The 15,911-nt window shown below is 45.8% G+C and overlaps 1 protein-coding gene across 13 annotated transcripts in view; it reads left to right on the top strand.

Annotated features, from left to right (window-relative positions):
- CPLANE1 (ciliogenesis and planar polarity effector complex subunit 1) overlaps positions 1-15,911 on the top strand; it is a 180,046-nt gene that overhangs the window by 152,680 nt on the left and 11,455 nt on the right. For 10 of the 13 annotated variants that reach the window (XM_048849585.2, XM_048849583.2, XM_048849582.2 and 7 more), the window contains 3 exons: positions 287-317; positions 1,035-1,166; positions 7,698-7,857. In XM_048849585.2, the coding sequence (XP_048705542.2) occupies positions 287-317; positions 1,035-1,166; positions 7,698-7,857 (323 nt within the window). The other 3 variants (XR_012668393.1, XR_012668392.1, XM_048849589.2) reach the window with 3 other exon arrangements.

Genomic DNA, 15,911 nt, shown 5'->3' with positions numbered 1-15,911 from the left:
AAGACCAAATTTCACAGGGGAAGACCACATTTCACAGTCTGTGACACATTTTTTCATGGCTGTGAATTTGCTAGTGGCCTATAGATAATGTATTCCCAAATCCTGTCATGAGCACAAGGTAGTTAAGACTATACAATAGTACACATATTCATTGTAATATGAACATATCCAGTTTGGAAAAGTCTATATTTCATCTAACAAATCTGTATGTCGTTACATTTGCATAGAAATTAGATGTTAATGCATGTATTTACGTTTTAATTGATTAAAGCTATTTCTATTTCAGACATTCATATAAATGAAGATTTAGGTGATAAGTAAGTATTTTGAAATAATCACAGATTTTGTTAAATTACATTGCCAACATTGTATTTCTAAAAAGCGTACTGGAAAATGGAGTATCAAACTGGAAATCTTATCTATATAGAAATCTAGGCATATATGTAATGCTTTTCTAGTCAGGCAGTTGTATACATGTAACGTGGATCAGAATAACCTTAACATTCACTAACAGGATATGAATAAACATGTTTTATATAAGACACCCTGCAGTCCGCTGAAAATTGTTTCTTTTGCACATTTTGAGCATTTAAGTAAGACATTATGAGTGTTTATGCATGTTTTTTTATGTTACTTTTATCGGCTAATTTTTTTCTTTTGGATAAGCACACACAACTTCCATTGAAATACTCATATTAAAAGTCAGAATTAACACAATGAAACCATTACGAAGTTATTGAATAAAAATGCAACCCGGCAGGCTGTAGTTGTGTATTGAAGAGGTATTTATCTGTTGACTAAAAATGGATTGATGTGTGTCACACCTAGAATATTGTTCTGTGTAACTCTAACTATACACATGTAGAAATATGGGCAACTCAGTAGACAAGAGTATGAGTAACTTGCTCTTGAATAAGGAGAATATTCTTGCCCACCTGAGCTCAAAAGTGAAGATTTTAAGATATTTTAATTTTAGTTTTTCTTGGAAATATATTCCTGTTTTAGTAACGACATTGTTTTTTCCTTAATTTGAGTTTTATAGATAATCCCCTGCAAATTACTGGACTGAGTGGTATTACTGATGTTATTGATGATCTTGTAACAGAGGGTGGCATTTCCACTACAGAACCGAGCATTACAAAAACACAGGCTAGAAAAATCTCCAGGTAATAATATAGCAGTCGTCTTTATTTCTGCTTTGTATGGAGTAATGGCCGCTACCATATTAATTAATGTAAATTAAATTGTTTAAATTCACTATTGTTTACAACTCTAATAAAACAAGCAGCTTGTTGGTTAAAACTAGCTTGATTAAATAAATGCTTTATAAAATGTCATTGTCTCTTAAATTTAAGCCTACAAAACACCTCCACACATGCTTAACTTTAAGCATGAGTGCACTTCCATTGACTTCAGTGGCACTAATATTCGAACAGTGAATACAATCTACTTAGCCTCCACAAAATATGTGTTTAACAGGGGAGATATAAATTTCCATAAGGAACAAATTATTTTGGTGAAAAATTTCATAAGTGTCCACTAACTCTTTAAGAGATTTTCAGAATGGCCAGAAGGGACCATTATGATCTGTTTCTGACCCTTTGTGTAACACAGGCCATAGAACTTCACCTAGTCATTTTTTCAATAATTCAGTAATCAAGTCCAATCATTTGTGGTTAAACTAGAGCAAATCTTTTAGAAAGAAATCAAGTCTTGATTTGAAGGTATCAGTTTTATTTGGTTCAGTTTGGAAATGCTCAGCTTGAGGCCTTATTTTTACAGGCACTGAATACCAATAGCTTCTGTTGACTGGTCCTAAATGTCAGGTCCTAAATGTCTTAAAAGGGGAGACCTGAAAAAACGAGGCACACAAATTAGAGGCCACATTTGAAAAAAAGTTTTAGGACTTGTCTGTAGGGGGACATCCAGGAAAATTAATCTGAATTAACCAGAGGTGTGCATTTGAAGTGGATTAGTTACACTAGGGGTAGTCAATAGGCAGACTGTGGGCCAAATTCAAACAGCCAGACGCTTTGCAATGGACCACAAAGGTAAAACGGGCTGAAGCCGAGCCAGGACTGGAGCCATGCCCACTCCCCACTGCAGGACCCACTCGGGGGAATGAGGCTGAGGTGGGGGATGACTTCTTCAAGTGCTTGTTCATGTCAATTCCAATCAGGTGTGTGCGTGCATGGCAGCCAAAGATTTTTTCCATAGCAGAATCCTTCAGGTCAGCCTGGGTGCCCCCTGGAGTCACGCCTTCATAGGGCTCAATACAGAGCCCTGCCAACCCACCACCCCCTCAGTTCCTTCTTACTGCCAGTGACTGTTAGCTGGAACATTCCATCGCTCTTGCCTGGGTAAACGCCGTTCACAGTGTTCCTTGTATATAGTTCTTCATACTGTTAGTTACCATTAGTTATTAGTACTTGTAGTGTAGTTATTTTTAGTGGTTAGGTTTTCTTTGGGGATTCCCCCCACCCGCAATGCTCCCAGTCCCATGGTATGCCTTGGTCCCCAGGCTTTAAGACTTGTGAGGCCTGTGGCAAGCGCATGCCTAAAAGTGACCCGCACTCCTAATGCCTAAGGTGCTTAGGGGAGAGTCACCAGAAAGACAAGTGAAAGATCTGTCGTGGGTTTTGCCCTAGGACTTTGAAAGACCAAGACCAACGTCTTAAAGTCCTTTTTTTATGGAGGCCATGCTCTGGCCCCGGTCAGACCCCAGATTGGGGGATCCTGCGCCTAGCACCACCTCTTTCTTAGCGCGGAGCGCTCTGGCACCATCTACAGGGGAACTGGTGCTGAAAAAGGACTTGCAAGACTCTTGGCACTGTCACAGCTCCTCCCACGTATAGGCTGTGGGTAGGCACCGGTCACAATTGCTGTTGCTACAAAAGAAAAGGAGGCCGGAAAGGGGCCACTCTCCCTCAGCCAAGACCAAGGAACCAGCCACTGTGAGATCCCAGTCGGGCCACACCACCTCGGCCCCTTCGCCTGCCAGGGTCACATCGACTCCTGCCCCAGTGGTGATGCAGTCGAGTCCAGACCCTGTCCACTCATGGGGCCCACGGAGTTCACAGCTGCAGCTCCCATAGACTCCGGAGTCATTCTGGGTGGCCCAGGACTCGTTGCACCTTACAGCGCCATTTTCCCCTCCCAGGAGAAATGAATCACTGGCACCATCCTGTCCCTTGGTGCCGTCAAGGGGAAAGCCTGCTGTGATGTCAGGGCGTTCACCATCCCCAGAGCACCCCACAGCACCAACAGCCCAGGTGTGGGAGCCACACAGGTCCCCTAGCCCATGCTGTGAACTGTCGGTGCCTCGCAGTACAGCATCTCCGTGGTCCTCATTCTCGGAGAACTCTAAGTCGGAGTCTGACTCTGTTCACTCTGACAGGAGTAGGAGATCGAGGTCATGGCGGGATCATCATGCTTACCCAGCACCATGGCTGGCGCAATGACAACACCTGACACAGTGGCCCTTCTGGACACGCTAAGCCTTCCACCAAAGCCAAGGGCAAAGCCAGGGGTCCCATTCCAGAGTGGCATCGGTAGCTTCGGCTAACTTTATACCACCTCCGGCTCCGTCGGCGCCAGCAGTATCAGGAGTGGCTCCACGCTTTTCGATGCCAGGTTACCACCACTCATAGCACTGACATCGGCTCCCACGGTACCACCGCCTATTACAATGATGCCGTTGGCATCAGCACTGTCACCAGTACCATTGGCACCGGCGGTCCTGACACCGGCACTGACTCTTCTGGCACCAACAGTCTTCTATAGTCACGGAACTGAAGGTCATGGCAACTGTTGGGTTCGACATCAACATCCCGGGAACCCAAGGCACCATGAGACCTCCCTGGGCACAGAGGGAAGGGAGTAGCCACTCTTTCCGGGGCTTTCTTCCTCTTCCTCTCCAGAAGAAGCGGTGCCGGGCACTTCTGTAGCCCCAGCTCTGGAGGACAAGAAGTTTCTGCAGTAATTGCTGCAGCAGGTTGCCCAGGGCCTAGGCATCCAGGCTGAGGAGGTTGTGGAGGATGCTGATCCCATGGTGGATATTCTTGCCCCATCTGGGCCTGCACACATTGCTCTGCCCCTCGTAAAAACCATTTCTGACACCACAAAGACTTTGTGGCAGACTCCAACCTCATTGCCCCCCCCCCCCCCCCCCCCCGGGCTAAGCAAAATGAAAGACAGACGCTATTTTGTGCCATTGACAGGCTACGAGCACTTGTATACCCATCCTCCACCAGATTCCCTGGTGGTGGATGCTGCCAACAAGCATGAATGCCAGGGCTACCAGGGACCCTCCCCGAAGAACTGGGAGGCAAAAAGACTTGACCTCTTCAGGAGAAAGGTCTACTCGACCGGCAGCTTGCAGCTCCGCATTTCGAACCAGCAGGCCATTGTAAGCAGATGATACTCTAATACTTGCGGAGCAATGGCTAAGTTTGTGGAGCTGCTGCCTCAGTAATTCCCATGCCAAGTTTTTGGCTCTGGTGAAGGAGGGCAAGCTTATTTCCCAAGCCTTGCTGCAGGCCGCTCTGGACAGGGCGGTTGTGGCTACTCGGGTTATGGCCACAGGGGTTGCCACTGACAAGGAGCTCCTGGCTACAGGTCTCTGGTTTGCCATATCAAGTCCAGCAGACTATCCAAGACCTCTCCTTGGAGGGCTCAGCTTTCTTTTAGTAGAAAACAAAAAAAAGTCTGCATAACCTAAAAGACTCGAGCCACTATCAAGTTGCTGGGCCTCCACACTCCTTCCATGCAGCAGAAGCACTTCAGGCCGCAACCTCCTCCTTGGTTTTACGAACTGCAGAACCGACAGGACAGTTCCCGGAGGAGGAATAGGAGCAGCAGAAAGAGACCACACCCGTCCTGAGGCCAGGACCCTGGTCAATCTAAGCTGTCATCAGGTCAGAAGCAGGCCTTTTGAAGGCAGGCTTGAGGACAGCACACCAGTGCACAGGCTGGATCCAATCTGACTTACCTTCTTGTCCTGACTATCCCCTTTCTACCCTGCTTGATCCTGTATCACATTGGACTGATGGGTGCTCTGAACAGTAGAAAGGGGATACTCACTTCAATTCTCGGCCCTCCCGCCCTTCCACCCCCTTTCCCTGTCCCTCTTCAGGGACCCTTCTCACAAGCAACTCCTTATACAGGACCAATCCCCAATTAAATCATCCCAGACAGGGCTTTGTCAAGCCTGACCTTAAAAACCTCAGAGGAAGGAGATTCTACCACCTCCCTAGATAACGCATTCCAGTGTTTCACCACCCTCCTAGTGAAAAAGTTTTTCCTAATATGCAGCCTAAACTTCCCCCACTGCAACTTGAGACCATTACTCCTTGTTTTGTCATCTGCTACCACTGAAAATAGTCTAGATCCATCCTCTTTGGAACCCCCTTTCAGGTAGTTGAAAGCAGCAATCAAATCCCCCCTCATTCTTCTCTTCTGCAAACTAAAAAATCCCAGTTCCCTCAGCCTCTCCTCATAAGCCATGTGTTCCAGTCCCCTAATCATTTTTGTTGGCCTCCGCTGGACTTTTTCCAATTTTTCCACATCCTTCTTGTAGTGTGGGGCCCAAAACAGGATACAGTACTCCAGCTGAGGCCTCACCAATGTCGAATAGAGGGGAACGATCATGTCCCTCGATCTGCTGGCAATGTCCCTACTTATACATCCCAAAATGCCATTGGCCTTCTTGGCAACAACGGCACACTGTTGACTCAAAGATGTGTTGTGTTCTTTGAGATGTGCTGTTCATGTCCATTACAGTACCCACCCTCCTACCCCTCTGTAGCCGGCAAGAAGGAACTGAGGGAGTGGTGGGTCGACAGGGCTCTATACTGAGCACCATGAAGGTGCGACTCCAGGGGGCGCCCAAGCTGACCTGATGGATGCTGCTAGGGGAAAAATCTTCCGGCTGCTGTGCATGCGCGCACATGCCCCTAATTGGAGTGGACATGAACAATACATCTCGAAGAACAGTTACAAGAAGGCGAGTAATCGTTCTTTCAGGAACCGCTTGGGGGCGAGCAGCTGGGCTGCGCTGCGGGGCGCAGGGTATCCCCAGGCAGCTGATTTGGCAGGGGAGGGGATGCTGAGGGAGAGACAGCCTAAAGTGTCACTCTGCTACACCCCAGCCTCTCCAATCAGAAAGTGATGGGGTGTGACTTGCACACTGTGCAGCCCCATCAGAGGGCAGTTCTGTTGGGGCACTAATTCAAACTCTTTTCTGGTTTCCCTGGAGATGGTGGTGCTGGCTGGGCTATGTAGCCCGTAATTCATGGGCCCTGGGCCCTGCCAGGCAACCCAGTAGGGTTTCCAACCCTCCAGGATTCTCCTGGAGTCTCCAGGAATTAAAGATTAATTTTTAATTAAAGATTATGCTATGTGATGAAACCTCTCCAGAAAAAAGTCCAACCAAAATTGGCAACCCTACAACCTGGCTGGTAAATGCCCAGCCGAGTCTCGTAGCATCTGCTTGTCCTGGGGCACCTATCACTGCACACCTCCCACCACCCTCTGGCTATATTAAACAGCATTGTATGTGTTTGTTGAACAGGGACACTTGCGGTGTGAAACATGTTTCTCTGGCATCTGGACCTTTACTGTACATTGACCAAGAAATTTGGACTTTGACAGAAATTAATTGGCTTCGCTGAGTTAAACCACAGTGAGCCCCTGTGTGTACATCCCCATTCAGAAATAAAGTGACTTTAACTCAGTTAATATTAATTCACTTCCAGAGTGAATTAACCTAAATCAAATTAAGGCCACTTCAATTCTGAATAACAGTTTTCACACAGGGATTTAATGCTATTTCATTAATCCACTTCAAATTGACACCTTTAGTTAATTTGGATTAATTTTCCTGGATGTCCTCATGTAGACAAGCCCTTAGTTTCTCTTAGTCAGTTTTTCTGTTTATAAAAGGGAGATAATACTTATCTACCTACTTACCTTAAAGAGGTACTGCAAGGATTATTTATTTAGTCTATTTCTAAAGCACTTGGAAGGCAAACTGCTATATAAATCCTAAGTAATGTTACTAATATTTATTATTGGCCATTACACTATCATTAAAAGATTCAAAAAGGTATTCACATATTAAAGAGAGTCTTAGTTAAAGTTTATGATGAGTATCTTAAATTAACATTACCAATTGTTCTACAAAGGGTCCCATTAAAATTATATTGTTAAATATGAAAAAACCTTTTCCTCTATTTAAAACAATCTTTTCAATCTTAGTCAAATGTTCTCGTTTAGGTGACCCTACGTAGTGGCATGGGAAAAGATAGATGATGGTATCTATCTAATCTAGTTCTCTAGGTTCTTATACCATTACTATATATTTAAAGAATACTTTTCTCTTTTTATCTTTTCCCACCTTTGTACCAAGAACAATTTTTTATTTAAAGCTTTGATTACAGAGCATTATTTGTATGTAGCCTAAATACACAATCAAAAAGAAAAGATACCTTTAGAAAACCCCGTGAAAAATATTTGCATGCCAGGATTTCTAGTAAGTTACACTTTATATAATAAATTACTATTCCAGTTGATCATTATTTAGGCTTTTTGTGTCTGAATTTTAGTATATCATTATATATCTGTGTTTTCATGTAACCCTCATCACTATAATTTAAAGGACACATACTGAATTGTTTCACGCTTATACCTGTTCTCAGAATCCATGATACTGCAGCTGGACATTCTCCAAAAACAGAAAGAGAGAGAAAAGAGATACAAGCATGGATGAAAAGAAAAAGGAAAGAAAGACTGACAGAATATCTTAAAAAACTGGATGAACAAAGAGAATATAATCCATTTAATTTGAGAAATAATATGGTAAGATTACTGGGTGTCTGGAATAGTCACTGTTGCATTAATATAGGTTAGTGTGGCAAAAAAAATATGAATTTCTTTTAATGGATTGGTATAAACCAGGGGTGGCCAACCCATGGCTCCAGAGCCACATGCGGCTTTTCAGAAGTTAGCGTGCGGCTCCTTGCATAGGCACCAACTCCGGGGCCGGAGCTACAGCCGCCAACTTTCCAGTGTGCCGGGGGATGCTCACTGCTCAACCCCTGGCTCTGCCACAGGCCCTGCCGCCACACTACCCCTTCCCGCCCCCTCCCCTCAGTCTGCAGTGCCCTCCCTCCTCCCCAGAACCTCCTGCATGCCATGAAACAGCTGACTGGGAGGTGCGGAGAGGAAGGGGGAGGTGCTGATTGGCAGGGCTGCTGGTGGGTGGGAGGTGCTGGGAGCGGGGTCGGGGGGGTGATGGGGAGCTGCCGACATATTACTGTGGCTCTTTGTCAATGAACATTGGTAAATTCTGGCTCCTGCTCAGGCTCAGGTTGGCCACCCCTGGTATAAACTAAGGCTGAGTTGGGTAGTGCAAGTTTGGAGAAATGGTTAATAATCGGTGAGTATTTGGAAAACTAATTGGATAACTGTGTGTTTACAAAATTTCCTACATTTAGGTTGTTGGGGACTGTTGAATTTTGAGAAAGATGATGACTTGAGAAAGATGATGAATACCACCCTAGTTGTGTCAAGGGTGGTAGGTAGTTAGTTGAAACTAGTAAGCGATAGGATGTTTCTAACTGTTCCTCTCACTCTTCCTTGTTGGAGGTGACTAAGGTCAGAGGCAAATGTGCTATTCTCATGATATGTCACCCCCTGTCTACAATGGAAGAGGCTGTGATATCTTTAGATGAAAAGTTTCTTTCAGCTTTCATTAGGAGATACCTGTCTTTCAAGAGCAGTAAAAGTTTGTTGTTAGGAAGGCCTGAACCTTTATTAATTCTGTCCACAAAGGGAAGCAAGACTGATTTAAAAATCTGAGCTCTTACGTGTGAGGCCAGTCAGATCTTGACATCCTTTAAATGCTGCTGATATGGCAGTAATGGAAACTGTCCTTGACAGTGATGCGTTCAGACATGCATGGCTACATTCAGTTTTACACAGAGGTTCAGTAGAAACTTGATGACTGGCATGTGTTAGAAGGAACCTTTCCCATCAAAAGATGAAGGGGTGTGTCACAGAGACTCAGACAATTCACTGTTCAGTTTGAAATCATAAGTGCTCAGTTCATTCAGAATCCGGGTTCTTGGCTTCCCTACTGGCAGAAACCAAAAGATTCCAAGTCCCCAACCACAAGCAGTATAAAACCTAGAAGATTTAGAAGGAGATTCCACCACCTCCCTAGGTAACCCATTCCAGTGCTTCCCCACCCTCCTAATGACAGTTTTTTTCCTAATATCCAACCTAATGTCCTCCCTCACTGCAACTTGAGTCCACCTTGTTCTGTCATCTGGTACCACTGAGAACAGTCTAGATCTATCCTCTTTGGAACCCCCTTTCAGGTAGTTGAAAGCAGCTATCAAATCTCCCCTCATTCTTCTCTTTTGCAGACTAAATAATCCCAGTTCCTTCAGGCTCTCCTCATAAATCATGTGCTCCAGCCCCCTAATAATTTTTGTTGGCCTCCACTGGACTTTTTCCAGTTTTTCCACATCCTCCTTGTAGTGTGGGGCCCAAAACTGGATACAGTACTCCAGCTGAGGCCTCACCAATGTCAAATAGAGGGGAACGATCACGTCCCTCGATCTGCTGGCAATGCCCCTATTTATACAGCCCAAAATGCAGTGAGCCTTCTTGGCAACAAGGGCACACTGTTGACTCCTATCCAGCTTCTTGTCCACCATAACCCCTAGGTCCTTTTCTGCAGAACTGCCGCCTAGCCGCTCGGTCCCTAGTCTGTAATGGTGCATGGGATTCTTCTGTTCTAAGTACAGGACTCTGCACTTGTCCTTGTTAAACCTCATCAGATTCCTTTTGGACCAATCCTCTAATTTGTCTAGGTCCCTCTGTCTCCTGTCCCTACCCTCCAGCATATCTACTCCTCCTCCCAGTTTAATGTCATCTGCAAACTTGCTGAGGGTGCAATCCACGCCATTCTCCAGATCATTAATGAAGATATTGGAGAAAAACGGCCCTGGGGCTGACCTTTGGGGCACTCCGCTTGATACCGGCTGTCAACTAGACATGGAGCCATTGATCACTACCCACTGAGCCCGATGATCTAGCCAGCTTTCTACCCACCTTATAGTCCATTCATCCAGCCCATACTACTTTAACTAGAATGAACAATGCAAGCTCATATTAATAAGTTCACCACTTCGTCAAAGGATAGTGGACATGCACCAGCCCTTGTAATCTGAGCAGATTCCCCAAGCATTTTGGACAAACTTACTTTAATGTTTTATCCTTATGAGTAAGTTTATTAACTACAGAAAGATAAATTTTAAGCGATTGTAAGTGGTAGGCATAAAGGTCAGAGATAGTTACCTAAGAAAATAAAAAGTAATGCATTCTAAATCCTAAGCTTTCAGACTAAGCAAGATTTGAATCAAACAGGTTTTCTCACCCCACTGGATGTTGAAGGTAGGTTACAGTTGTTAATACACAGGCGGAATTTCCTTCTCAGCTTGGGACCAGTGTTTCTTCAATCAAAGTCTTCCCAGCGTTCTTTTTGCCTGCAATGTAGGTAGGGGAGGAGAGAGGTGGTCTCATGATGCTACTGTCAGGTTTAAGTTCCAAGGAAGAATTGGGTCGCGAACTTATGGGTAGAGCCTTTCCAACTCTCTGAAGAACTTATCTCATGGGCGAAGACCGATCTGCCTTGGATCGGAGGGTGGAATGCTGAGATGGCTGCCAAGTGGACCTTGAGTGGTGATGATGATAGACTTTGGTGCTTCAGACCAAGGAAATAGTCTAAGATTGACTGCAGAGAAGCGTGAGTCAGGCAGAGGCTCCACTCGGCTGCCCAGCAAGAGAAATGTTTCCACTTAGCCAGGTTGGTAGCTCTGGTAGAGGGTTTCCTGCTACCTAGCAAGACCGGTTGGATTTGTTCCAAGGAGGCCCTCTTGTCCAGATGCAGCCATGCTGTCAGGTGCAGGGAGGCAAGCTTTGGATGAAGAAGCTGTCCGCAATCTTGTGAGATTAGGTCCAACCTGAGTGGGCGCATCCACGGGGCTGCCACTGCAAGATCTAGAAGCATGCAGAACCAATGTTGATGTGGCCATGCTGGAGCAATTACAGTAACTCATCCCTTGTCTTCTTTGATCTTCAGGAGGACCTTGTGAATCAGGAGAATCAGAGGGGAAGGTGTCCAGCAGGTTGTTGTTCCGTGATAGCAGGAAGGCATCAGACAGGGAGCCCTTGCCTTGACCGAGCCTCAAACAAAACCAATGGCATTTCCTGCTCTCTGCAGTGGTGAACAGGTCCACCTGGGGAGTCACCCACCTCTGGAAGATGAGGCCGGCAACCTCCAGGTGGAGAGACCACTTGTGGTGAGAGGAAAAGGACCTGCTGAGGTGATATGCTAACTCATTCCAGACCTCAAGGAGATACGATGCTTCCAGGTGAATGGACTGCTTCACGCCAAACTCCCAGAGTCTGAGGACTTCCTGGAAAATGATCCCGGAGCAAGCTCCTCCTTGCTTGTTGACATAGAAAACTGCCACTGTGTTGTTCGTCAAGACCTGCACTGACTTGTCTGAGAGTTGCGGAAGGAACACCTTGGAGGCCAAGTGTATCGCCCTGAGTTCTTTTACATTTATATGCCTTGATAGATCTCTGCGCCCAGAGACCTTGGATCTCGATGTTGCCAATGTGGGCACCCCGCCCCTGATCTGATGCAAAGTCATCATGAGCTGTGGGGTTGCAAAGGGTACCCCGGTCAGCACTAAGTCTGAATCTAACCACCACATCAGGAATGCCAGAACTGGCGATGGAATGGTTAGAATCATGTCTAAACGGTGTCTGCTTAGGGAGTAGTCCGATGTGAGCCACATTTGAAGTGGCCTGAGGTATAGTCAAGCGTACTGCATGACATAGGTGCATGCCACCAGAGTGACCTAGAAGCTGTACACACACATGGTTAGCTGAGATGATTAGGTCCTCCATAGCTGTGAACCTGGACTCTGGATGGAAGGTCCAGGCCTGAGATGCATTGAATTCTGCCTATAAATGCTATTTTCTGCACCCGGATGAACATTGACCTTTGTTCCTTTTATTTAGAGTTCCTTAGCCAGACAGATGGCTTGAATGACGTTGATACTATGCTGAACCTGAGCCTGTGATCAGTCTCTTATCAACCAATCGTCTACATATGGCTAAATCTGTATACCTCAATATAGCCTGATATAGGCTGCAACTACTGCCATGCACTTTGTGAAAACTCAACAGACCAAAGGGAAGCGCTGTAAATTGGTCATGGCTCTGACCCATCATGAATCTGAGGAATCTCCTGTGTCCACGGAAAATGAAAGATGTGGAAATACATGTCCTTCAAATCGAGGGCGGTGTACCAGTTCCTTGGAGTCAGGGAGGGGTTGATGTAGATCCAGGGAGACCATTTGGAACCTCAGCTTCTTGAGATATTTGTTGAGGAATTGCAGGTCTAGGATGGGCCAGAGGCCCTCTTTTGCCTTGGGAATCAAAGGAAACCCCTCTTCCCTCTCAGTTCTGGAGGAACTATTTCCACAGCCCCTGCCTGCAGGAGGGTTTGCACCTGTTGGACGAGAAGTTGCTTGTGAGAAGGGTCCCTGAAAAGGGACGGGGAGCGGGGGTGAGGTGGAGTGATAGAAATTGAAGGGTGTGCCCCTTTGCTATGCTACTTAATACCCAACGGTCCGATGTGATTGATGACCATGCAGGGAGGTAGGGCGAAAGCCGGTCTGAAAATAAAGGGGACAATGGATCCGGAATAATGACTGGTAAGTGATCCTCAAGCATGCCTTCAGAAGGCCTGCCTGTTCCCACTTGTGAACTGGCTAGTGTCCTGCTGGGATGTGGAGGAAGATGGTTGGCCCTGATGGTATATGTAACCTTTTCCTTTCCTCCTGTAGGGCTCATGTCTGGGGGGCCCCTGAGAACCTGGGCAGCAGCAGTGATATGATGTGTTTCCTCAAGGTTGATGGTATATAAAGGCCTAAGGATTGCAGCATAGCCCTAGAGTCCTTGAGATCATGCAGTTTGGAGTCTGTTTGCTCAGAAAACAGTGCAGCTCCCTGAAAAGGGAGCTCTTGTACCAACTGCTGAATCTCATGAGAGAACCCCAAAGATTGCAACCAAGAGCTGCGTCTCATCGCCACTGCTGACACGATTGTCCTGGCTACGGAGTCTGTCACATCTAAGGCGGCCTGGAGAGAGGTCCTGATCCCCACCTTCCCTTTGTCTATGATGACCAGAAACTCTTGCCTTGACTCCTGTCAAGGTTCCTTCCCCACTCTGAACTCCCAGGATACAGATGTGGGGACCTGCATGAAAGATCCCCTAAGCTTATTCTTACCAGCTTAGGTTAAAAACTTCCCCAAGGTACAAACTTTGCCTTGTCCTTGAACAGTATGCTGCCATCACCAAGCATTTTAAACAAAGAACAAGGAAACAGCCCACTTGGAGACGTCTTCTCCCAAAATATCCCCCCCACCCCCTTTCCTGGGGAAGGCTTGATGATAATCCTTACCAATTGGTACAAGTGAACATAGACCCAAAACCTTGGATCTTAAGAACAATGAAAGATCAATCAGGTTCTTAAAAGAAGAATTTTATTTAAAGAAAAGGTAAAAGAATCTCCTCTGTAAAATCAGGATGGTAAATACTTTACAGGGTAATCAGATTCAAAACAGAGAATCCCTCTAGGCAAAACCTTATAAGTTACAACAAGACACAAAAACAGGAATATACATTCCCTCCAGCACAGCCTATTTTACAAGCCATTAAAAAAAGAAAATCGAACACATTTTCTAGCTAGATTACTTACTAACTTAACAGGAGTTGTAAGGCTGCATTCCTGATCTGTTCCCGACAAAAGCATCACACAGACAGACCAAACCCTTTGTCCCGTCTTGGCCATTTTGGGTCAGGTGCCAGCGGGGTTATCGTAGCTTCTTAACCCTTTATAGGCAAAAGGGTTTTGCCTCTGGCCAGGAGGGATTTTATAGCACTGTATACAGAAAGGTGGTTACCCTTCCCTTTATATTTATGACAACGCCTGAGGCAGGGAGTCCTTAAATTTTGTCACTGAGTCCCAGATATTAAATTCATATCTCCCCAGCAGCTTAGCATCGAGCTGCTTAACATCTTTATTTTTGGGTGTGGCACTCGTCTCGCCCTGTCTGTCCCACTCCTTAGCCGTGGAAACTGCCAAGGACCTCAGGGGAGGGTGAGAATACATGTACTTGAATCCCTTGGTGTGAACATAGTACTTTTTCTCTGCCCTTTTGGATATTGGGGGCAGACATGATGGGGTCTGGCAGAATGCCTTCACCAGCTTTACCACCCCATCATGAACTGGCAAGGCCACTTTGGAGGGGCCCACTGCATTCAAAATATCAAATAGGCTATTCATTGGCTCCTTCAATTCCTCTGCCTCCAATCCCAGGTTGGCAGCAACTCTTTTAAGTAGTTCCTGGTGAGCACCAAAGTCACCTGGAGGCAGTGGGATCATGGGGCCCATAATCACCTCATCTGGGGATGATGAGAATGCCACCACTACTGGAGGGACTGGCTCTTCCACCTCTCTGGGCGTGGTCTCTACCGGGGGTACTGCCGAGGATTCAGAGCCTTGGTCAGAGCCTGAGTCAGCTTCTAGAACCTGCTTAGGTAGGGCTTCAGCTTATCTTTGGGAGATTGCAGAAGACAGTGGCTGAGAGAATGGTCCGGGTAATGCTGGGAACCAAGCCGGGTTCCAATATTGCCATTGAAGTGCCCGCTGCCCTGGAGGCCAAACTCCCATAGATAGTCCTGCACTGAAATCCAGTGCATAGGCAGAATGACATTGCCTCTTTTGTGGGGGAGTTGACTCACCTCCAGAGCTCGAAGAAGATGACTCCATGTCCAAAGGCCGAGGAAGGGCCGTTGTCTCTTTCTCCTGCCAGCCGTTGTGAGCCCGGGGAGCAGTCCCGAGGTGCTGGGGAACGATGTCGAGGGTACAGTGACTGGCATCCTTTCACTGGAGACTGACTCTGGGATACTGGCAACCGGTGCTGGGCAGATGGAGACTGGTGTCTCAACATTAGAGACCAACATGGAATAGACATGAGCAAATACTCGAAGAAGAAGAATAATTTACATTTAATACTGTTCACAATGTTTGTGGATATATTTGGAATATTAAATAATTTTTAAAACAAAAGCTAATAGCTATTAATAGGCAGTGGGTTTAAAATAAACAAAAGGAAGTACTTCTTCACACACACATGTTCTGAAGGCCAAAAATATAACTAGGTTCAAAAAAGAATTAGATAAGTTCATCGATGGCTTTTAGCCAAAATAGTCAGAGATGGAACACCATGCACCAGGTGTCTGTAAACTTTCAACTGTTAGAAGATGGGACTGGACAACAGGGGATGGATCACTCCAAATTGCCCCGTTCGGTTCATTCCCTCTGAAGCTTCTTCTGGCATTGGCCACTGTTGTGCTAGAATGGACCATTGGTCTCGCCCAGTTTGGTGGTTCTTAAGTTCATAGGTAGTAAAGCCACCAAAGTTTTTCCTACACTCTAAACTCTGCCTCTGTTACTGTATACATTCATAGAATGAAAGTTTGGTTTGTAATATCTGCACTACAGTGTAATTTCAGCATAACCTTTGCATTTCTATTCTTTAGCAGACTCACATATAAACACAATTTCCCCCCTCAAATCTTGTTTCAGAGACTATTTCTCAGTCTATCGAGTGATGTAAAATGTGGTGATGTCACCTGGGATTTTTCAGGGCTTGGAAAGAAATTGCAGTATCTCAGTTGTCACCTCCTCTCCCCTCCCCCCAAATAAATAAATACAAACTGTTGCCTTGTCAGCAACCAAAAATCTGGTGGCTTCTTGCTAG

The sequence above is a fragment of the Caretta caretta genome, chromosome 5, assembly GCF_965140235.1.
Source record: "Caretta caretta isolate rCarCar2 chromosome 5, rCarCar1.hap1, whole genome shotgun sequence".
Lineage (NCBI taxonomy): Eukaryota > Metazoa > Chordata > Testudines > Cheloniidae > Caretta > Caretta caretta.
This window is presented reverse-complemented; position numbering and strand designations above follow the sequence as displayed.